The following is a 23,500-nucleotide window of genomic DNA, read 5'->3' as shown; positions in this document are numbered from 1 at the left end:
AGTTGTTCCATGTCATCACTGTGAGTGTGTGTGTTACTAGCCGCCAACAAATGTCCATTCATAATAGACAAAAGCAGATACGCTTTCCAAAGCATTGTAAGGCAGCGTTAAGTTTTAAGAATGTTGTTCTGTGTGTTTGATGGCTTACTTAGCGAGAGGTTCTTCTCTCTCCCACCAAATGAAAATGAAACCACTTGCTTTGTGCATTCGTTAAGTGTACACTCATCGTCGTCGAGAGGCAGCTTGCGCACTTTGTGTGTGCGCAGGTCGTGAAACGCTGATGTAATTTTTTGCAGCAGTAAAAAAAAAAAAAACAGATATTTTCTTTTTCCCAACAAATGTGTCTTGTCTTCCTCATAATTATCATGCTAATTTATTTTCAGTGCGGGGTGACGGTCTCTCCCAGCGATACCCAGTTTACAGACGTCTTGGATTTGATGACTCCATTCAGTCCCTGCAAGTTACCCAATTTTATCACACCATTCAATTATCTGCTGTATTCATCTACAGTCTTTTTTTTTTTTCCTTTCCCATGTCACCTGTTCAATTACCCTAGTAGGCTGCCAGTTATCTGCTCTAAACATTACACGACCTACCAGACTCTATTTCTTACTCCTAACCCTACACAACCCAACGTATCATTCTTGATATGCTCTATTTGGCGCCTCCGTACTCTGATGAAAGTGGGGCAAAGTTAACACAAAGCCAATACAGTAGACTCCACTTAAACAGAACTCAAAATGACAGGAAATACAGTTTTGTTTTATTAGAAGTTTCGTTCATGCCAAGGACGCAACAATATAAAAGAATAGTCATATTTCACAAGCATCAGGTGTTCTTAATCTCACTGTGGTTAAAAAAAAAATGACGTTATTGAACTCTGCTTGGAGTATCGCAGCTTCTTTCGCTCAAGGTTCATGTTCTCTCGGTTTATTACTGTTGCCATCATGATGCAGAGCAGCCGCTGATGTTCTTGGCTATTTGGCATCACCACTTGAAAACGAGGTAGGTGCAGTTTCAGTTCCATTTAATTGGAGTTTAGAAAAAGATGCGTTTCGTGTAAATGAAGCTTGTTAACATTGTTCCTATGGATGGCCAACCAAAGTCGGTACCCTCATCCCGTTTATCCGGAATTTCCATTGAAGAGGGTTTTGCTTATCTGAGGTCCGCTGTAGTAGCATGCTTTGATACACTGAATCAAGTTTTCAGTTGTAGGTAGTTCACTATTATTAATTACTGTATAATTATTTGTGCAAAATATACCTTTTTCTTTAAAAGACAGGAAAACTCCAAATTTAAAATAAATTTTGATTGGAGTTTTCTTTGCTCTTTAATTCACTTGTCCCCTACCAGGCAGATATCTGCCGAATGTTTACCTTTATATATGTATATATATATATCTGAGAAGAAAGTGGGTTAAACGAGGGGTCCAATTTTTATTATTAATCATATCATAAGAAGCCAACAAACAATGACACCAAGGACAACATGGGAGAAATTACTTGTACTTAATAATTGAATGAAAGAAAGCACAAATTAATGGAAATGAAAGCGGGTAAAAAAGCTATATATATATATATATATATATATATATATATATATATTGTACAAATGTGCTCTCCATGACTATAAGTACAGGGGAACAAGTTTTTAATTTTTCTTGTGGAATGGTACTAGGCCTTTGTGGAGTTAACATTATGTGTGTGCCGAATAGTTACCCCTCGCTATACCAAAGTTGCATCTCGCACAAAAATATATTCGTATTATATTATGTAATTTGTTCCAAGTGTATATCCATCACATGGTGGTACTATCAGGAAGAGCCATTTTAGATTTACTTTGCTCATCCGTGTCTGTCAATTATTTGCTCAAGCTTTCACTGTACTATCTACCCTTGTTTGAAGGTGGAGGAACATCTTAGTAAAATCCACCAAAACGGAGCTCACGGTGACGGCAACTACAACACATAGTTGAGATTGCGCCTCGTTTTACACCAGAAAGCATGATGTTGTGCATGCTGCTACAATGTGGTGGCTAGGTTCTGGAATTTATCCCCGTATCTTTCTAAAATATAAGTGGCACCCGCCTAGTTACTCAAGAACTTTTTGTAAAGGCCGAAGCTACTCCCCCCACCCCCCCTCCATTCTGCTTGGGCCCCTTAACTTCTTTGTCAGTAAAGATGGACTACATTGTATTCTCAAGAAGCCAAAGACTAAACTTAGCAAGCTTCAAGAACTTTTACTCTGCCACAGCCATATAAATTCATGAAAGTACTTTAAAATCTGTGACATCAATCGGATGTACAAGCATAAAGGTTCTGGAGCAAAATTTTAAAAAATAGTACTTTGGCGGTCATTTTGTTTTGCAGTAAAGAGCCCCGAACCACAAAAGTATGGAGAATAAAAGAGTTTTGCTAAAATAATCTAGCAGCGTAAACTGAATTCGTGTTTCTCATTAGTATGCCCTTAAATACACACAACACATAGTGGTGTCAAGATCCAGAGGCAGCTTTTCATCCACACCAAAGAAAGCGAGTACAAAAGCAGTTTATTTACAAAAAGCATTTTCTTAAAAACTAAATTTTTCACATGAATTAGCCCAGCTTCATCAACATGTATATGACAAGAAACACAAACAGGGAGAACATCATGAGGTAAAAGATGTAGCGGTTGTGGCCGGACCGGCTCATCTTCACGAGTCGGCCCATCGTCGATTTCAAGATGCCCTCGCCAGCGTCGAAGTCCATGCCCATTTCATTTAGCATCTTGTTTTGGTACTTGACTTCCTGGCCAATGTCTATTGACACCTGTTGCATAACCGGTAAAGAAGAAAGCACTGACAATCAAATTTAGTGTCTCAAGTCAAGGTCAAAGACTAAGAAAGATATTGAGCACTATAAGCTACTGTGAACAGCCTAATCGATAAGCTTCACTGATTTAAGAGGCAAGTGATAGGATGGTGAACGTTGGAGTTGGTGTTGCAGGACTGCTAGTTTGTCTAATGAATCTGATCATTTCATTTATGCCAGGCATAACATTTCACAGAATGACCTGCTGCTCAGTTAACGGGAACAATGCTTAGTTTGTTCCTGAAAAAAAATTGCATTAGTAACAGGAAGACTTAACAAAAAGCTCACATCACATCCCATGAAGCAGAATTAGGGTCTTGGTGTGTTCCAGTAAATATCAGATTCGTTTCACAACTGGTCAGCCAGGTATTCTGTTGAATTACATTATTACCAAGACCCGATACTAACAGCCTTTCCGAAAATTTCATTGTGAAGGCCCTTGCAACATTTATGGTAAAACATGTCCCCCCCATTTTTCTTTATCGTCAAACAGTTCTGTAACATATTTTGTATTTAAACATGCGCTGCAACTTAAAAACTGGAACTGGCATACTTTAGCAATGCACCACACCGATTCCTGCGTTTAATAGTCAGCTGACAGGTCAACGATTTTAGACATTGGGAACTTTCCATTTCTCTCGTACATGGACACAGGGCAATGAGAAGCTGGCTAACACAGACGTAAACTGCTGAGTTCCATTGCATGTTACTGAGCCACTGGTTTTTATTACGTCGCTTCTGTCTTGCCGTCGCACAGTTCAACGAGATACTACATTATCAGATGACGGAATGTTATATACCGTCTTCAGAGCAGAGATCTTCGATTTCAGGCCGTCAATCAGCTGAGTATTCTCCTCCTCCACCGTGTCTCTGTAACTGGATCCATCTGAAAGGTCATTTACGTGAAATTGCAGACGAGGAACAATTCCAAGCGGCGCGATTTCGCATGCAGCTCATGAGCAAGGTGACGGGCAGGCAACGCCGGCGAACTAGTCTTCCTCAAAGCAACACCGAATGAGGAAATAAAACTGTGTTCCTTTCCTTCTTTTTTTAAAAGTTACACTAGAGCAACAACGGCTGTCTGTGTGGTCACTGAACGACTGCTGTCGCTGCACCCGTCCACTTGAAACTACACATTGCAGAAGCGAAGTTTCCATTGAGTTGTGGTTTGCAAGTAAGTAGGAAGTGTCGATTTTTAATCGGTATGACCTGGCCTTGATCCCCAATGAGTTCAACACTCATAGCACTGAACTGCCAAAGCACGCGTTACTGTGAAAGCATTGCCAACGTATCGTGCCAACGTAGCGAAACTTCAGTTTGATCATGTTTGACCGAGATCCCAAACACAGCTGCTCCAATCGACACGCCAGCGTTGACAAACACATAGTACCACAGAGTTTAAAAGGTAAGGCGCACTTACTGGCATATCCTTGCGATGACGTTTGGGCTCGCCGCATTTTTTTCTAAGTTTGGATTTTGCTAGAGTATCAATATTTCCTGATAAATGCCAGATCCATCCGGCACACAGGTGATTTCGCAGCGCCCAGCGCTCAAGTTGGCTCTAGCAAACACGGCTTGCGCTACGTCATCAGTGCGCGCTTCTACGTCATTTACGATGTCAGCGTTGCCTGATTGCAGCTTTCAGACACAGCTTTAGGTGGTGTCCAAACATCTATGACGTGTTTCGGCTCTCGCAATCGCTTCCGCCGCTTACAAACAGCAGAAGCATTGCCTTCAAGATTAACATTTTTTTAAATATATGAGACCTTACTGCTGGGGTCTAAATAGATGGTGTCCGAAATCCGACGTCTATGACATGTTTTTCGGCTTTTGAAGTCTCATTCGGCGCCTTCAACCTAGCCTTCAACCAGCAAAAGCCATGAGTAAAAGCACAGCCTTTAAGACCCGCATTTTAACTCCAGAGGGCGCCATCGCATAAGGCGTAAATTCGGACACCACTTATTTGGCCACCAATGTGCCTTTACGTACGTTTAAGGTGCTCATAAAGTACTTAAAAGCTTTATACGTGCTCAAAGGGGACTTGTTTTAATGAAGAAGCCGATAAGCTGATCCCTAATAGGCGGGGTCCAAAACGCAACGTCTTTGACGTGTTTTCAGCTTCCGCCGCATGCAGCCAGTGAAAGCATAGCCTTTAAGATCTGCATTGTAAATCGGAGGGCGTTACTGGCTTTACTTTGCGTTGTCTTTATTCCAAGCCGAGCCAATCCACAATATTTTATGACGGGATTTGAGACGGATTTGAGCGTCTGGTTGCTGCGATGCGTTTTTCGGTTTTGATGATTCCTTGTATGTAGATATTTCAGCTAGGAATATCAGCGTGTCGTGCGGCAGGGCTTCAAGATTACTGTGACAGTCATCCCGTGTTCGTGAGACCGAGCTGTTTCGGTCCCTGACCTCCCAAAATGGTAGGTAGACAGCTTTCCTCTGTGTTGCATGTTTACGAATTTGAGCAGTAAGGAATGATCGTTTTCTTCAGATTATTCTGATGCCGAGACGGTGACACTTGCACTCTTGTGTGTGCATCCCTTCTGTATCAATAGTAAGGAATGATCGTTGTCATCTAATTTTTCTGTTACTGAGACGGTGACAGTTCGACTAGCGTGTGTGCGTCCCTGTCTGAAACACGCTCTTCTGTATGGCATTAAAGAGTGATCATTGTCTTCTAATGATTCTGATGCTGAGACGGTGACAGTTCGACTAGTGTGCGTGTCTCCCTCAGCAACATCCTTTTGTGTATCAATACATTTCTGGGTGGAAACAGCTGACAGTATTCAACGCTTGCTTGCCTGCTGCTTGCCCGGCTACCTCATTAGAAAGCCTTGTGGCGGTGAATGTTGTCGTCTAATATTATTGAATTATAGTCGACTCTCTTTCGACCTCGGTTTATTTGGCTTTTTCGCTTATTTCGAAAGCATTGAAAAGTCCACTGGAAAAACCGTACTTTGCTATGGAAGAAAAACTTCGCTTAGTTCGAACGCGAAAGCATGCCGCTTTGGTTAATTCGACCCGTTCCAGCGTTACCTCATGCGCACAACTGGTACTAAAGCTAGAAAACACAAGACTTTCAGCATACGGCGCTAGTGCCTCCTGAGGTGTCAAGCAATTTTAATTTACTTTTTGGAACTTTCAAAACTACTATGCTTTTTTTGTTCAACGCTGAGGCAGCATTTAAATGTCGCTCGTCGCTGCATGCCAGTTGTGCCGCGCTTAAGCAGTGTGAAAGAGAAAGACATTATAGACAACTTAGAGCAATAAAAAGAATATTTGGATTCAATAATTGTGCCTCATTTGTTAATTCGACCTTTCTGATAATTAGACCAAGTCTTGCTGTATTTGACTGTATTTGGTTGCAGTAATTCAAACAATGAGTGCAGCAAACTTTGTCGTAACTTATTGATCCTTCTTCTCCAGGCGGAAAGGAAAGCAGTGAACAAGTACTACCCGCCGGAATGGACTCCTGGCCACGGCTCCATCAACAAGTTTCGAAACTCCCACCCATTGCGAGACAGAGCCCGCAAGTTGCACTTGGGAATTCTAGTCATCAGGTGCGTACATTCCTTCATTCTCAACCGGCTTAACAAGTTCCTATTGATATCTAAAATGTGGCTACCCCATTATTCTCACTTTGAGAGACGGGTTTGGTAAACAGAGCTTCGCAAGTCTCCAGGTTGCTGTGCTCAGAATCTATGTCTGGAAAACTTGATGCAGCAGCATTTGGACACATATCTGGTTGGTCAAGACGTGATCGTCCTGTTGCCATAGTTAAAATCTGGTTAGTCAAGACGTGATCGTCCTGTTTCCATAGTTTAAAAAATTTGGAGTTAGGTTTAGACGAGCCGGACATTTATATGCCAGGTACAAAATTCACGAAGATTGTTTGCGACGCGCCAATAATTTCGAAGGCTATGTTGTGAAGTGCTTTCCAGATGTGGAAATTTGAATGTCGCAAACTAATCTTCCTTGTAGCGTTCGTTAGGGAAAGACGTTCTTGTGAAGCCCCATCATGTAGACTTTGTGGTTATATTGTGCTGCCACCGATCACAAGGTCACTGCTTTGATCCCAGGGCTGCAGCAAGCACATTTTGATGAGGGCGGAGAGCTAAGTGATTGTGTGCTGCGCTTTTGGTGCACATTAAAGAGTCCGAAGCAATCAACCTCTCTCATAGCCTCTGTGTTGCTTTGGTTCATTAAGCCTCATCAGTGACCATCAATCATTCATGTGAAACCAGTTCATTCGCTTATGACTGCTTTTGACCAGGGCAACTCAAAGGAACTGCTTCAGTGACGCTACGACGCCAGATTTTCCTGTACGGTCGTGAGTAGTAAGATTAATTATTGTCTGCTTAGGTTCGAGATGCCGTACAACATATGGTGCGATGGCTGTGGCAACCACATTGGTACAGGCGTGCGCTACAATGCGGAGAAGTCCAAGGTGGGCATGTACTACTCGACGCCCGTATACAAGTTCCGCATGAAGTGTCACTTGTGCGACAACCACTTTGAAATCAAGACCGATCCACAGGTAAGCTACAGTAACTGTTGCTCCGAAATAAATTCACCACAATTTTTTTTTAACTTTGCTGTGATTTTTTTATTAACCTTAAACCTCAAGCCGAAGCTGTGCTCATCCTGCCAGTTTGTACCGATGTTTCCAGGGACGAGTCCTACTCATTCGTGACGTACTTTGCATCACTGTGGTAACGTGTTGTGTGTTGGCTCATTTCACCCATAGCTGCTAGCTTTCTGCAGTCATGCAGGTCATCGTGTAGTTTACCATTTGTTTGCAGCTATTAGTTTGTTAACGCAGGTTCATATGTTCTGTGAGAAAAACTCGGCTGATGTCTTACTCATTGTTTCCATTGACTACGAGAAAAATAAGATTTTAGTTATTTTCTTTAATGAGAACACTATATGCGATAAACTAAGTGAAAATATTTAGTAAGTTTTGTGAACTTTCTTCTGGAAAAAAACCCCGGAGTTAGTCAAAGGGTAAGCTTTAACTTAGCTTAGTAGTAGACAAGAATGCACAGAAATAGATAAAAATAGTTTCCTCGCCCGTGCAAGTGTTTTGGTCAATCCTACCGAAGCTAAATATGAGTTGGTGGTTGTGTTGTATCAGGATTTCTTGCATGAAATAAATAGTGCTTAGGTTAAATGAAGAGTACTGACATTGCACTATATGAAATCTAGATATGTTGCATCATTTTACAGTGGTAAAGCTAGGTTGTTTCGAAACGAATTAAAGCCAGCTATCTTGTATCTGCAACATTTTCTGAACATTCTTAAGCTGCAGTGAGAATGCATAGCAAAACAGACAGCCAGATAGACTTAAAATTGTGGTCATACCCACAGTGTCAGATGGCTTGATGAGACTGATACCACACCTGTCTTTAGAATAAAATAAGTTTTCATCGAATCATGGTCTGCTCAGTGTGCACATAGGAGCTGAAAATTTTATTCCCCTCTCAAAAATTGGGTAAAGAACTACGAATACACCACGGCCATCCATGCCTTGTCATGTCAGCAACACCTCAAGAATAAAATATGAACACCTGTCGCATGAGGGGCCTGTGTGCATCAGCTAATAGATGCGCAAGATCCTGATGTCGGAAAGTTAGCCGAACAGCTAGCCAGCATCTCTAAAAATTACAACAGAAAAACAAAGAAAGAAGGAAGCCTCACTCATACGTGTTTCGGGGGCAAGTTTTATAAAACTTTAATACCATATTGCAAGCTATATTGAAATTGCAGGCACTTTATTGTGAATTTAATATAAGCGAGCCTGTCTGCATGTGAAAAATTTGGATACTAGGCTAGAAATGCTTGTTTTCACAGACAGTTCAGATGGTGCCTTAAAAAGCATCACTTGCTCTGGAATAAGAAAAAAAATAAGTGAAGGCTTTTTACTAGGAACTCTTTAAAACGAAAGAAATAACTGGACAAATAATGAAAGGACAAATTGCTTACATGCTGTTGTTTATTGTCTCGTCTTTTCGCTGTGCTTGAAGAAGTTTTAAGGTGAACGTCTACCAACTAGCCCGTTTGTCCGCCTTGCTGTATTCAAGGCTTTACTATGTATTTGAATATGTTCCTTCATGCCTGAATGGTTAGGCAGCACTGAGCTCACGAGACAGCTCTAGCATTGGAGACTTGGTCCACAATCAGAAAACTTTAATTCATTTTCTAGCGTAGTGGTTATGGCTTTGTCTTTAGTTCATTAGTTCCAGTTGCAAAAACTGAAGCATAATGTCTTTCGCTTCCTCTGTTGCCATTCAGAATATGGACTACGAAATCATATCAGGAGCAAGACGTCAAGAGAGGCGATGGGACCCCAGTGAGAACGAGCAGGTTGCCCCAGATGGTGAGCTTTCTTGTTTTTTTCTATCGTTGTTATGGCAAATCCTACTCACCGTATTGGAGCAGTTGCCTGAATCCTTAAGTGAGCATTCGGATTAAGCAAATCCACATTTGTGGGGAAAAAAATTAAAAGCTCCACATTTGGTTACACTCAAGCTGTTGCATTGGGCTAGCAGCACACAATGGACTTTAGAATGGCTTCTCGTTGAATACATGCCTCGACACCAAAGAAAGAAAGAAAGAGTGACCTGCCAAGGAAGCAGGGTGATTTGAAGTGGCTACTGTGAAACCATCTTGCCGCCTCGAAGCCAAAAAGCTGTGAAGAACAAAACGAGCACGTTTGTTGAAAGTTATGGCAATGTCTCCGGGGAAAAAAAGTTAATAAAGGACAACAGAATTAAAACTTCTGTGCTACCGGTAAAAGTGGTACATGTTTCCCTGTCTGCCTTCAAGCTCCGCATAACGTTACCATAACGACAAGCTAATCACTGTGAGTTATAGCAGTGAGTCAAAAAGACAAGTCGTTAAAAAAAGTTGGGTGATTGGCGGGGGGGGGGGGGAGGAGAGCACTGCTACTCTTGATAGCACTGGCACTAAGGTTTTTCTCTGGTGACCTATTAGTATTGCATACTTTGATTTAAGTGCACATTAAAGAAATTCAAGTGGTCAAGGTAATCCACGGCCCCCCACTATAATGTTTTTCATAACCCACTGAGCATTTTATTATTAACGCAAACCATTCTTTGGCTAAATGCCTGGGGTCATATTCTCCTTTGTTCGGTTGGTCCTTCCATTTCGTGTTCCAAAATATCTGTAGTGCCATGTAGGCTTGAATAGATTAATTTCTGTAAATACATAAACTCCTGTGCGCTTACCACTGCCTACTTGTGGCACATGAATCTCCAACGTAGGTAATATTCTGTCAGAAAGCTGCAAGGTGGCGACACACATCTACCCAAAAAGTTTTATACAGTAATTACTAGAGCGAACTCTGGCTCTGGTGTCTACAAGAGCCATTGGTGTTGGGCTGCTGAGCACGAGGTCGCGGGATCGAATCCCGGCCACGGCGGCCGCATTTCGTTGGGGGCGAAATGCGAAAACACCCGTGTATTACATTTAGGTGCACGTTAAAGAACCCCAGGTAGTCGAAATATTTGGAGTCCTCCACTACGGCGTGCCTCATAATCAGAAAGTTGTTTTGGCACGTTAAACCCCATAATTTAATTTAATTTTTTACAAGAGCCATAAGTGGGGTGGTTCAGCCGGCATGGGAGTAAACTCATCATTTTAAACAAAGTACTGTGTTATAAATAGTTAAATAAACAACAATAAAACTATCTGGCAGCAAGTTTCGAACACACAATGTCTAGTACAGAAGCGCGATATTGAAACCATTATGCCACAGATGCATGCGTCGACAAACAGTATCGAACACCCTCACAAATTTCTCCCGGGCACGTGAGTGCATTGAGACGCCCGGCGCATTTTGATTGGGACTTACCGAAGCGCAGTTAGAACACAAACGGGAGCTTGCGCGGGCAAGGTGTGCATGGAAAACACAAGACAACCAGAGAATTTTGTCTGTAACACCAGGGAGAGGCTTCTGACAAGAATGCATTGGAATGCAGGCAAGCGTGTCAGCAAACAAATTATTCAAGAAAAAAAGCATTACATCAACATTTCTTTTATTTACCAAAGCCAAGATTTTTAGTAAAAATGAGTTTACTAGGGAGATTGTCATATTGTGCATGGTAGTCTTTTCATTTGCAGTCTTGTTTTCAAGGGTAGAGTGTAAGCTTCCCAAATAAGGATTACAAAGAATGCTGTGCACTATATGGCAATTCCCCAGTGGGGAGTTTGTGTCCTAATTGTTGTTGTTGTTGTTGTTGTTGTTGTTGTGGTTGTTGTTGTTGTCTGTTCAGCCTCTTGAACCGCATGCATTTGCAATCCCCCCCCTCTCCCTCACATAGGATTAGTGGTTGAAGTACTACCTCAAGAAAACAATTTTTTCTGCAGGCTGTGTGTTAGAAAACAGTTCAGGCTGAATAGCTTGAACTTCCTAGGCTTCAAATCGTAATTCCAGTAACAGTTCACGGTTGGAAATTGACTTCTTACGGCAAATCAGTTATGTAGAACTCCGCAATGTGCAGGAAGTTAAATGAAAGAGTAATATTGTCATCTGTCCGAGAGTAACACAAAACTACAAAGGGAAGCCAAACATATTTCTAAGGCAGAAAGCTTTGCAGTTTAAGAAAAGTTTGGTCTGGTCGGGGCATTGAACCCATTGCCACTGCCTTTTCAGGGCATTGGCCGTCATAGTCTGGGCATTGACTCTGTAACTACTGCCTTTTAGAGGTGGTCGCTCTACTGTACGCACTGACAAGGTGGCTAGCAGATTGCCAAGTGAGGTCAAATCAATGAACAACACGAAGCGCTGTCCCACTGAATATGTCAAATCAGGCTGATATGGCATAGGAGATTACTTGGGTTTCCTTTGGTAGCTTCGTGCTACTGTTAGGTGGCTCACAATTTTTTTCATTTCAGGCCGCTTCCTGTGCTATTTCATCATGCCAAGCACATTTCATATGACCTTTCAACACATTGTTGCTTTCTATTTCAATCTGTTGTTAAGAGCGTTGCGTGTTCAACTTTGGGCAGAAATTTATCGCTCACCGGCACTGGAGTGTCTGTGCTTTTCTGTTCTCTGAGACACTTGTAACGGTTGTGTCCTTTATGTCACTCTATTTTGTGCCTAGAACGTTGATCATAAGTTTTGCAGAAAGCTTGATCTCACTATTATTTAATTTTCCATTGGACAGGAATGCAGGCCTTTTCAGTATTCAGAGAATGACAAAAGGGATTCATACAATGGTAAATGATAAGATTCTGACATTGAGAAAGTAAGGAGCTGTTTAGTGTTTTTGCAAGGGACATTCCCATGGCCCCATCTTCTGTTTGCAGCTTTAAACAGGGTTATCAAAGTTGTATGAGTAAATAAATAATTATATAATAATTATTGCTCTTGTATTAACCTGTAGCATATCCTTCATAGCTGTCAGGTTAGTGAATTTGATTGTACCCTGTTGTGGCGCCCACTCATTAATTCCCCTTTTTTTCCTCAGACAAGGAAATTGGCAAGAAAATGGCCACTGATGCCATGTTCAAGCTCGAGCACGATGTTGACGACAAGGCCAAGGTTAAGGTCGCAACACCTGCCCTGGCCAGGCTAGAACATCTGCAGGATCGTTGGCGAGACGACTACACCGCCAACCAGTTACTGCGAAAGTCATTTCGGGTATAAAAGTACTTTCTGCTGTCTTGAATGTTGTCTACAGGGAATAAGTCTCGTTTATTAGACAACTTAATAGCAAGTGCATAAACAGCTAATTAACGCATTCAACTGTGGTCGACTTCCGCTATGTCAAACTTATTGGGGTGTCTAGAAGCAGTGCAAATTACATACGAGGTACGTATTACTTGTTCTGGTTAACTCAAAATACCTTGTGATGGCAGTTGGCACTTGCACCTGCAAGTGGACTTTTTGCAAAAGACATCATGGTATACAGTGGATGCCGAAAGTTTACAGGACACCGCTTCCCCGTAAAATCCGAGTTTCCACGCAGTTTTACAGTGCAGCTTATCAAGCAGTTGATTAATTTTCTGGTGGGACATTATTCTACAGGAGGCTGCAACTCGTAGTTCCAGGCTAAATGCCTGGACTTCGCCGAAATTGGGCTTTCTTAAAAGATTTCATGCCCTGTAAACTTTTCTCGTCGACGTAATTTGTAGGGCATCGCCTGCATTGTATTGTTGTGGCTTTACCACAAGGCCATCTCTGATTTCCTTATTCAACTACATGTGAAATGCATAGATTTTCTCATTAGATAACCACTCAATTGATTTTAATTGAATGTGTTGCATTCAAAAGAGGAAGCTGAATTCAACTAACTGCAGGAATCGGAATGTTGATCTGTTGCCTCAAATTTCCACCCAAAATTGGCGGGTTTCAAGCATGATTTAAGCAGAAAGTTTACGAATGTGTAACTCTGCAACAAAAGCAGATGCAATCGCAGCTTTTTAAGCTACATCTGTTAAATCATCTGAAGTAGACAAATATGATGTACTATTGGGTTATAGCGTGTGTGAAATTGGTTGCATCGTTTATAAGCTTTTCCAAAGGTTTACTCTCAGATCGGAGGTATATCTGGAGTGGCTTATTATTCATTGGGCTGATCCGCTTTAGATGTTTCAATAGATGCAGGTTACAGAATTGCTATATATATATTTTTTTTCTTTATTGCTGAATTGCTGAGTTGTTAACTTGATACTTGACTTTGATTTCCAGAAATTTTGTGCAGAAATAATAGCCTAAATATAAAAATCAACTTCCTAGAGTCGGCCGGCTTTAACCTTTCCTTACGGAAACACTAAGGTACTCAACTATACCAAGATTTTCAAACTTTGTAAAGATGATGAGGTGTTCAAAATGAGATGGTAGCCTTCCACTATGGCGTATACTATAGCCCTTGCACTGTATTTGGTTTAGTCAGTTAATCGATTAATGATTGAAATTCCAAAGAAATTCTCTCATTTCGCCACTGCTCGACTGATTTCTATTAGATCTGTTGCATTTAGAGGTGGAAGTTCAATTGTGGTCACTTTTGGGGGCAGTTTTAAGCTTAAAGACCGTGTTAAGGTTTAAGGCAGTGTACAAAAAGACATGGTTGACATGGACTTGTAATCATTCCCTATTTCTGGAACATTTCTTGCTTGCTCTCTTGCAGTGTGTTGAATGTGCAACACTTCTTGCAAATTGAAATGATAAAAGTGACCTTACGCCACAATATACACACAGAGGAAGCCATTGTAAGCCTAAAGAAACTGCCATATTTTTCTGCATGTAACTTGCACCCTCAATAAATACACCCCAAAAAGAAAAATATCCACACATAAACCCTTAGAAGTAAGTGAACACAACAACGCTCGAATGATTATAACAGTGTCGAACACGCACAACTCTTCCATATCATCTCTTCGGTCAATGGCTCTGGTCCCTACGTCTTCAGCAACACTGGTAACCTTCTGCTAGACTCAATTGACTGCCGTCGAGTACAGCTCTTGTACACCGGCGCTACTTGCACTATTTGCCATCTGCTAACACAGTGAAAATGTAAAATGGTGTTTCAAAAAGAGGAGAGTAGGCGACCATGAAAGAGTGTAAAGGGAGCTTCAACATACGTGGGTTGGGTACCCGAGCAGATAATGGAACTTTAAATGGCAGAGAACTTTGCCTTGATGTGTGGCTTCACGGCAGCACGTTTGGCACTGACGTGAAGCCGTGCCTCAAGGAGAAATTGCTACTAATCTCCTTCTTGACTTCACTGCTAAATATTATAATTTTGTTGTGGGTTACACGCAGAAAAACATGGTAATTTGGTCATTTTTATCGCTAATGCCTCGTTCATGTTCATAAAACCAGCTCCGCTATGTTTATTGACTGTGTCACTGAATTGAGACCATACTTGTTATATAGAAGTACGATGTTTTGGGCACTGTTAAATCAGCCTTTTGCTGGGTCCAAGAACTGTGCCAACAGGTCGAACAGCTGTTCTATCACTTCTGGGAATACTTGAGGCCATCTCGCCTCGGTGGCTTGAATTTAACTCAGTGGGCTAAGCTCACGAGGCTGCAGGTTCAATTCCAGACGGAGTGGTCACATGTCAATGAGCACAAAATACAAAAATGCTCATGTACCATTCATTGAATGCACATTGAAGCAACCCAGGTGGTCAGAATTAATTTGGAGTCGTCCCCCCCGCCCCCCTCCCTCCTATGGCATGCCTCATAATCAGATCGGGGTTAGGACACACAAAACTGCAAATCAAATTTTTTTAATATTTGGGGCTGAAAGCGTTTCTAGTACAACCAGTTTGCTGATGGTGTTCTGTCTCTTATCTTTCATGATGCATTTGCAATAGAACAAAAAGAAAGACCTGCACGTCCAAGCCGAGAAGGACAGAGCACTGCTGAAGAAGTCATCGCTTCACATAAACCTCATGCCAGAGACACCGGAGGACAGTCGCATTGCCAAGCTGCTCACGTTGATGCCCACACAAAGTATGGGGACCTCATTGATTCTTAGCTGTTTCGGCGCTTACTATTGAGCTCTAGAAGGGCAACTGCAATGAAATTTTTTTTTGTGTTGGTGTTGGTTTCGGATAGTATAGATAAAGGCAGCCTCCACATTAAATTTTTAGATGGGAAATGCTTATGCTTCAGCACCAAAATTTAGCAAAAATGGATGTTTGTCATACAGAAACTTAAGAAAACACCACCATTGCTGCTTGCTGAAAGCGATTCAGAACCCAGAACAGTGAGAACTAGCATGCCAGCGCCTCAGCATGACCTCCAAGACCAGGTGGTGCCCACGCTGCACTGAACATCTCGGAGGCTGTCTTCCAGGATCTTTGATAGTGTGTATGCTGCTCATTTGTGACCAGTTTAGCCAAAGTGATATTTTGTTGACCTTTAGCTGTATACTGAACAAAGGCATCACACTTTAAATAAAATTTGGCAGACTAAACTGTAGTCGACATCTACGTAATGCGAAGAATGCATGATTTGTAGAGAACAGTTGTAGAAATAATGTAATTGGTTGTGTAGTAAATGGTTGTGTAGAGATTATAGGCTGTAGATATTTATAGTTAGTAAGACAATGTTTGTAATCACAAGTTATAAGACTGAAAGCAAACTAAGACCCAGTGGCCCCAGTGCACAAACCCAATTGCTCCTGTGGCAAATAATTTTAGACGGCGCTATCACCGGGATCGGCTCGCCCGCCAAAATGTGACTGGGCTCAGAGAAGAATACAATTGAGCCCGTTCCCCCCCCCCCCCTCTCCCCTTTTTTTGGTCTCGAAAAACGGGTGCGCGTTACCATCGAGGGCGCATTACAATAGAGTAAATACAGTACACACAAGTGTTAAATTTGACACATTTTTCTGCTTTCCTCTTCTGTGTTTATGCACATGCGAAACCATCTTACATAGAAGCTATGCTGAGAGTGAGAGATAATAAACATCTTTATTACGTGAATGTAGCTTTAGACACTCATTCCAGAATGCTTTGAGCTCGGCCATTTCCCGATTCAGTATTGGTTAAAAAAAAAACGGAACCACTGTCAAACGCTGCCAGACATCTTGTTGCAGTAGGACATGTGCCCCACCCCTGTAGCTTTCACTTCATTGCCACAGATAGTTTCTCGAGAGCATAGTCAGACGAGAGATATGTGTGCGTGGCAATGTGCGAAGAATGCCGTCACCCGTAGATGCGGATGCATCTTGTGCTAGTCACATGAAATTGAAAGAACCCCTGAATTTGACAAAGAAAACTGCGCACCTTTTCTTGGGCACTTGTGAAACAAAGCGGCTTATATTCAGGCAGCCATATTTCGGGCACTCAATATATTCAGACAATCTAATCTGAATATATACTCGGACAAGGTTGCTGAATTGTACTTCCCGGTGGCTTTGTTGCATGGCAGAGCATGTCCAGACGGAGGCGCAAGAGAAGAGCTTGGCTACAATGCACACTTTAGCCTTTTGGCTTTGGTGACACGGTGTGTCGCTGCTCTCCTCCATTGTAAATCACATTAACGTCGACAAATATCTTGAGCTGGTTGCTGCCGGAATGTTTTGTGATGAAGTTGCACAGTTGGAAACTTGACCTTTTAATTTCCTTTCGCAAGGTTTTTTTCAATCTGTACAAGAATCCACGAGTTTTGGTAAAGAACGAAATTCACTTTGAGTGTCTTCATACCTTTTGCAGCATCTGACGAAAGGCAGAAGCTGAAAAGAACAGAGATAGCTGTCCGACCGCTGTTTGCATCGCAAGCACCAAGCACTAGCTCTACAAAACAGTCTTTCACAGCACAAGGCCTCAATTCCACTAAGTTGGAGCTTGATTCTGGGACGTCAACGCCGCTGCAAAAGGACCTTGTCAGGAAACGTGCAGAAGACGAAACCAATGCACCGTCTTCCCCCCGATCGCTGTCTCCAGAAAGGACAATCTCCTTGGTTTCTGATGCTTACTTTGACGACTCCTCTGATGATGAAACGTAGCGCTCTTGTGTGTTTATTGCAAATAACCTGGAACAGTCTATTGTACAGTATTTAGTTATGCAGGCATCAATACAAGATGTATATAAAGCAATATTCAGAGTGAAGCATGTGTCTTCTGTTTTCTTCACCACTGAAGGTTGGCCAAAGAGCTAAAGGTAAGTGGGAAGGCTGTTCACCACGGCAACAACCAGTGAGGAGCACACTTAAACAGGTAGGTCCTTGCTCACGACCGACCCATATTTTCCATTCAAAATAACAGGTTCAATGCAAAAATGCCCTTAATGTGCAGTCAAAGAAACTGTTTCAAGAAAGTTTGTTGATTCAACAGAGTATGTCGAATTCTAGCTGCTGATGATGATGGAACTCGTAGAATAAATTATTTCTTTAAAACGAATTTAGTTAGCTTTTGACATAATCAGTGACGCAGTTCACAATGTTGGGATATCTACTTTCATTTCATAGTTGCAGAGTTGTAAATTTAATTATATAGGGTTCCTACTTTCTAGCTGCACCATTTTTCTTTAATTAGAGCAATATGTAATTCGCTATTACATGTTTACCTTTTGAGTGCCCAGACTGGTAACCTGTAGATTAGTGTTCTATGCAATTATCTGCTGAATGAAGCTGTCTTAATTACCTCATAAAGTTTGATCTAGGGGGCTGATGCATCCGAACAGTTTTAAACGGGACCTCTGTCAAGGCGAACAAGTTTTCCATTGCACGTCTCGTGAGATGTACGTAGACAATTATTTCAGCTTTGCAGGCTTACTGAAAGTGCATTCCTCATTGAACAGTACTAACTTGCCAACAGCTATACAACTTGCGAATGCTACCAACGCTACAACAGACAAACCCCATAGTATTGGCCCACCAGCATGCTCAATGTTGAAACGTGCGGCATATGGCAATTTTGCAGCTGATATGATTGGAAAACATGAAACTGAGTTTGCAAATAAAAAAAATGGTACTCACCTTTTTTTTTTTTTAATACAGGTAATGCTACAATCGACAAACTTGGTAGCACTTGTCCACCAGTATGTTAAGTGTTGACACACGCTGCCTGGCAAGTTTCTCAACTCGCATAATTAAGTGTTACAAATCAATTGCAAGAAATACACATAACCAAGTAGTTTGTTTGATGGCCGACAGTTACCGTTGCAGTCAGACAAGTGAAAGGGGCTAGGCAACTTTTGTCACTGCCCCTTATCAAAGGGGATGCCAGTAGGTCGTGATAATCATCACCTGTGGTGTTGACCTACAAGCGTGGCGAATGTTAAATGTGCTGCCTGTTGGAGTTCACAACTTGCATAGCTGTAAATACGTACCATGGAGTTGTAAACATTAATTGATAGTTCATTCCTTTGCCAACAGGTGACTCTGCGATCAGCAAACACCGTATTATTGACCAAAATCGTGTCGAATTTCGCAGCACGCGGCCTCTGATCGTCCTAATTGAAAAACATGAGTAGGAGTTGAAAAAGAAAGAAAATATTAGTTTATGTATTTGCCAACAGGTAGCACTAGCATCAATAAACCCCTTATATTTGGCCCAAAAGGGGAGCGTGCCCGCAGGATGGTCGAGTACAAAAACGAAAATGATAAAAAATATTGCTGCAAGAACTTCGCAGTGGGACTTGTAAACAGTGAGTAAGCATTCTCTGCAGCCGCTCATCTTCCATGCATACGTACCTCTCTGATGTATCCGAACGCTTCTAGTCGTATAATGGCGACGCTTGCTCGTTTACTTGTAATTAATGCTAATTAGTAGAATGATTAATATCAATTATACTTAATCAATTCGGATTAGCCTTAGTTCAATGTTGGCCATTCGAAACTAGGCTTAGTTAACCTTAAGTACCCTGAATTTACCTTCATTATTAATTACCGTAACCTCAATTTATTTTTTTAGGCTAGTTAGCATAAGCAATTTAATTAGCATTACTATTCTTAAATATCCTCGATTAATCGCCATTCAGTCGCCTTTATTGATGATGTTTAGCCTTACTTTATTTAATGTTAATCGAAATTAGGTATAGGAATATTAACTACCATTTATTAATTTTGATTTGTCATAATTAATGACTTGTCTAATTAGACTTAATTGTTGTGGCAACTGTAACAGCTAGCTTTATTTCTGCACAGACTGTACGGTACATTTGTTGCAACAACTGTAGTGGCACACTTTCTTTTTGCACTAACTGTATGATATGGTTACTTATTGTGGCAACTGTAGTGGCCGGCCTTATTTTTTCACCGACAGTATGATTTAATTACCTGCTGTGGAAGCTGTACGGATCAGCTTTCTTTCTGCGCCGACTGTATGGTATACTTGTCGCAACAGCTTTAGTGGCCTGCTTTCTTTCTGCGTGAGCTGTATGGTATGGCTGGTTGTATGGCATACTTACTGCGCAAGCTGTAGTGGCCTAGCTTCTTTCTACATTAACTTTATGTATAGTACAAAGAAGAAAGGGCGGAGAGCCTGCACAGTGGCAGCGAACTTCAAAAGGCTGGCGCTACTTAGCTATTTTGTCGCCCAAAAGAGCAAAATCACCCTGAAAAAATTTTCCCACGGTCTGTGCTGTTGTGAAGCCAACTTCTCGACGATTTCTGTGCTGCGGGGAAGCCGACGCACGGTTCCGGACGGTAGCAGCGTCGCTGTTGAAGATGGTGAGTGCTTTGCTTTTACCTGTGTTCGTTACGCAAGATAGTGGCAGGCTGCGGCCACCCTTTGTGCGTGTTATGGACCCGAAAGTGTCCCATAATAGTCACTTTACAATCAAAAGAGAGAAAGAAGAAAAAAGAAAGAGTGTAAGGGCCAGTCTGAAAACGATCGGCTCTAAAGCACAGTGAACGGTATGCAAAACGAACTGCAGTAGCAAGAAAAATTTTTGCTTTCAATTGTATTCTTAAAAATGCATTTGTTAAAGGCAGCATTCAAATGTTTGTAGCCGTCCCGAATTAGATTTGTTAAAGGTAGCATTCAAATGTTTGTAACCGTCCCCCTTTCCTCTGGGATATTGCTAAGCTACCTACGAGATGTGATGCTTAACTCGCACAAAGAAAAGCGGCACGCACATTAACCACTTCACTTTCCAACGTCTCCACGCGATTATGGTCGCGTAATCGAGACGAGCGACAATCCTGATTAAGGGCGCTGGTGTTGTCGGCCCTATGCGTCGGCTTTTCTGCAACACGACACGCGACGAGAAGTTGTCTTCACTACAACACACACCGTGGGAAAATTTTTTCGGCCCGTTTTGGACGATAGAGAAGGCAAGTAGCAGCATCGTTTTGAAGTTTCCAGCCCTCACCCCAGCAGTTACCCTTTCTCCTCTTCCCGCCCCTCGACTCCCTCCCCCACTTAGTCTCCTCTCTTCTATTGGGCAACAGCCTCCACATCACACCGCGCGCTTTTTGAAACTTCATTTCGCCGTTATTGTAACTGTGTGATATGCACCTTGAGCACGCAATAGTTTTATACAAGATGAGGCCTATTTACACTTCACGTCTCGAAACGATGTTATCGTGTTTTTGTTTTTTTGTCATAGCAATTACAGAAGCGCTTGAGGCGCGCTCACGCCGTCGGCGCCGCCAACGCAGTCGTGCTGTCTCGCCGGTGCATGCGCGACTCCCGCGCGGCGAGAGTGAGGGTAAGCGTTTGGAGGAGGGGGAATAAGCGTTTATTTAACGTCAGTAATTTCACACGGTGGGTGGTGTCCTCAGTCCAGGACCTCCGGTAATCTTGATGCCGCCGACTCCAGGTCTACCAGCCGGAGCTAGTCCTCGGGGAGAGCGCTGTCTCTCCCGCTGCTCGTAAGAATGATTAGGAAGTGCGTCTGGTAGGATAGGATTACGCTGACAGGCCCATACCACATGGTAGAGCGTTGCTGGCTCGCAACAGACAGGATTGCGCGCGGTGGATCACATTGTCTCCTGATACGCATGGAGCGTTTCAATGCAAGAGCGACGAAGGGAAGTGGAGCGCTGGCACTCAGTCATCTTGGTGGCGAAGCAAGTGCTACCTTATGCCTTCTGCTGCAAGGATGAGCGCGCGCGCGATGTAAGCACACTATAGGCGCTTCTGCTTAGCTGCTGCTATGTGCTCTGGTCTGAGCAGTGAACGTCAAGCTAAGGTTATCTAATATTACACAGGGTGCTGGCTAACGCCGGTGATTTCCCGTCGGTCTCCGCATCTCATGTAGCGTCGAGGTACTATGCCTGCGACGCCCCATAGGGGCGCTCACGACGCCAGCATTCTGAGACGCCTGGTCGCAAGGGCGTTGTTCCTTCTGCAGAGCAGGCGTTGTTTTGCGGGCTGCGTAGAGCCAGCATGTGGCCCCCGCTTATGGTTAGAACCATGGTTAGAAAAACCGTTCGAGGAGTTCAAGCAACGAAACGCTTTTTCTGAGATAACCAATAGGCCGATATTAAAGAAATTTGTTACATTTGAGAGAGAAAGTTATATTCTAGTGACCGTTGGCAGCGAAATTCTTATTTAGGGCCTCAATTCTTTAAAATGAATTTTCGAGAAACGCAAAATTTGAAAAAATATATAGAAGAACGTCGTTTACAAATTCGCAGTTCTGCAGCAGTAAGAGTTTTGCAGTTACATAAACTGCATCCGCTAGAGCATCTAGAGCGGGCAAATTTGACATAAGAATTTTTAACGTGAGTTTGTTACATTGTTTAAAAGTGTTTTGCAAAAGTCCTACTCGCATATTAGAGGTCTATTTCGGAATCGTGTATTATACATAGGTTGTGAATTATTTAGATGTGCTATTAGATGCAATTTTCAGAATTGTCATAGCGTTTTTCATTGCTGAGTTACAGAGTTGTAAGCTTGTTAGTTTCGTTGCCTGAACATTTGTGATTTTCAATAACTTCTATTAAATACTGACGGCCTAAACCAAAACTTCGCTAGCAACAGTCACTACATTGTAACTTTTTCTTTTAAGTTCAACATACCTCATCAAATTTGATGCAGTGGTTGCCGAGAAAAACGATTTCTCCTCTCCCATGTATATATAAAGGAGCCCCCTAGCTGAAACTTCCTCTTAATGCAAAAACGTCCGTATACTGCGCTTTGGGTACACGTTAAAGAACCACAGGTGGTCAAAATAACCTAGAGTCCCTACTACGGCGTGCCTCATAATCATATCGTGGTTTGGTCACGCGAAACCCCAGAATTAAATTTTTGTCTGCTATCCGTGTAAGTGCTACGCCTTGCCGTCAAACTGTAAAGTTTATTCACTCACTGTCGTTTTGCAGACTAGAGCACTAGCAGACTAGAGCGCACTAGCTCATGTCGACCTCTCTGTCTTTCCTATCAATAAATTCTATTCAATTCACTGTCGTTTTTCTTGTCACCACTGGACAGAAACGGAGAATAGATAATGACATAGTGTCCTGAATGAATCTAACAGATAGTATTCAATATATGATTGCAAGCTCCAATGGAGTCAGACATCAGGGTCTCAAACGTTCATAAGAACTACGAATTACTGATAGCGCGAACGTGTCGATGAAGTGCACAGTGTAGCGCACGATAGGCGATAACGATAGCAGAAACGAAGACCGCTAGTGAAGAAACAGAAATGGTCACGAGACCTATGTTGCCGAGATTAACTCGGCTCGGTCGCCTAGGAAACCAAGGCGCATGCGTAGTGCCGTGTCGCAACGGCAGAAGGCAGTCGGCGCCAGACGGGGGACGACATGGCTTCTCTGCGGTAAGCGGAACTGCAATTTTTTTTTTCTTTTGCGCTAATAAGCCGAAAGTTGTGTTCGCGAGCATGGTTACGCTGCTTCGGTTATCAGAAAAATATGTACGCATTGGTGTAAAGGAGGGAGGCAATGCAATTTCGCTCGGAAGTGCTGAAAAACGCTTTCGCTGCTGATTTTGCTAACACTAATGATTGCCTTGCCATCAAACACGTACAGACTCTTTTCTATCCGATGGCATCGCCTCACTGTGCGCTATAATAGCACAAGTGTGTAATTTGTAAACCGCGGGATTTTAAAGCGACGGAGTCTTTCCTGCTTGAAAAGCTTGCATCTAACGTGTGTAAACTGTCTGATTTTAGCAAAATGACCTCGTTGAGGATGTTTAGTTTGTGCCTACAGCGAGTGGTAGCGAGAATTAAAAAAAAAGTAGCTGA

At 42.3% G+C, this 23,500-nt stretch overlaps 2 protein-coding genes across 2 annotated transcripts; one reads left to right on the top strand and one right to left on the bottom strand.

Moving 5' to 3' along the window:
- Positions 1 to 2,530: 2,530 nt before the first annotated feature.
- Positions 2,531 to 4,449, bottom strand: LOC135917294 (BET1 homolog). Its single transcript, XM_065450848.1, has 3 exons — positions 4,269 to 4,449; positions 3,649 to 3,734; positions 2,531 to 2,806 (listed from the first exon to the last, which is right to left on the bottom strand). Exons 1-3 carry the CDS (start codon positions 4,303 to 4,305, stop codon positions 2,594 to 2,596), a joined length of 336 nt encoding a protein of 111 aa, XP_065306920.1. The 5' UTR covers positions 4,306 to 4,449; the 3' UTR covers positions 2,531 to 2,593.
- A 617-nt stretch (positions 4,450 to 5,066) lies between these two features.
- LOC135917293 (coiled-coil domain-containing protein 130 homolog) lies at positions 5,067 to 17,449 on the top strand. The gene is made up of 7 exons (XM_065450847.1): positions 5,067 to 5,274; positions 6,281 to 6,414; positions 7,217 to 7,391; positions 9,146 to 9,230; positions 12,349 to 12,521; positions 15,205 to 15,343; positions 17,053 to 17,449. Exons 1-7 carry the CDS (start codon positions 5,272 to 5,274, stop codon positions 17,343 to 17,345), a joined length of 1,002 nt encoding a protein of 333 aa, XP_065306919.1. The 5' UTR covers positions 5,067 to 5,271; the 3' UTR covers positions 17,346 to 17,449.
- Positions 17,450 to 23,500: the final 6,051 nt, after the last annotated feature.

This window comes from Dermacentor albipictus, chromosome 9, assembly GCF_038994185.2.
Source record: "Dermacentor albipictus isolate Rhodes 1998 colony chromosome 9, USDA_Dalb.pri_finalv2, whole genome shotgun sequence".
Taxonomy (NCBI): domain Eukaryota; kingdom Metazoa; phylum Arthropoda; class Arachnida; order Ixodida; family Ixodidae; genus Dermacentor; species Dermacentor albipictus.
This window is presented reverse-complemented; position numbering and strand designations above follow the sequence as displayed.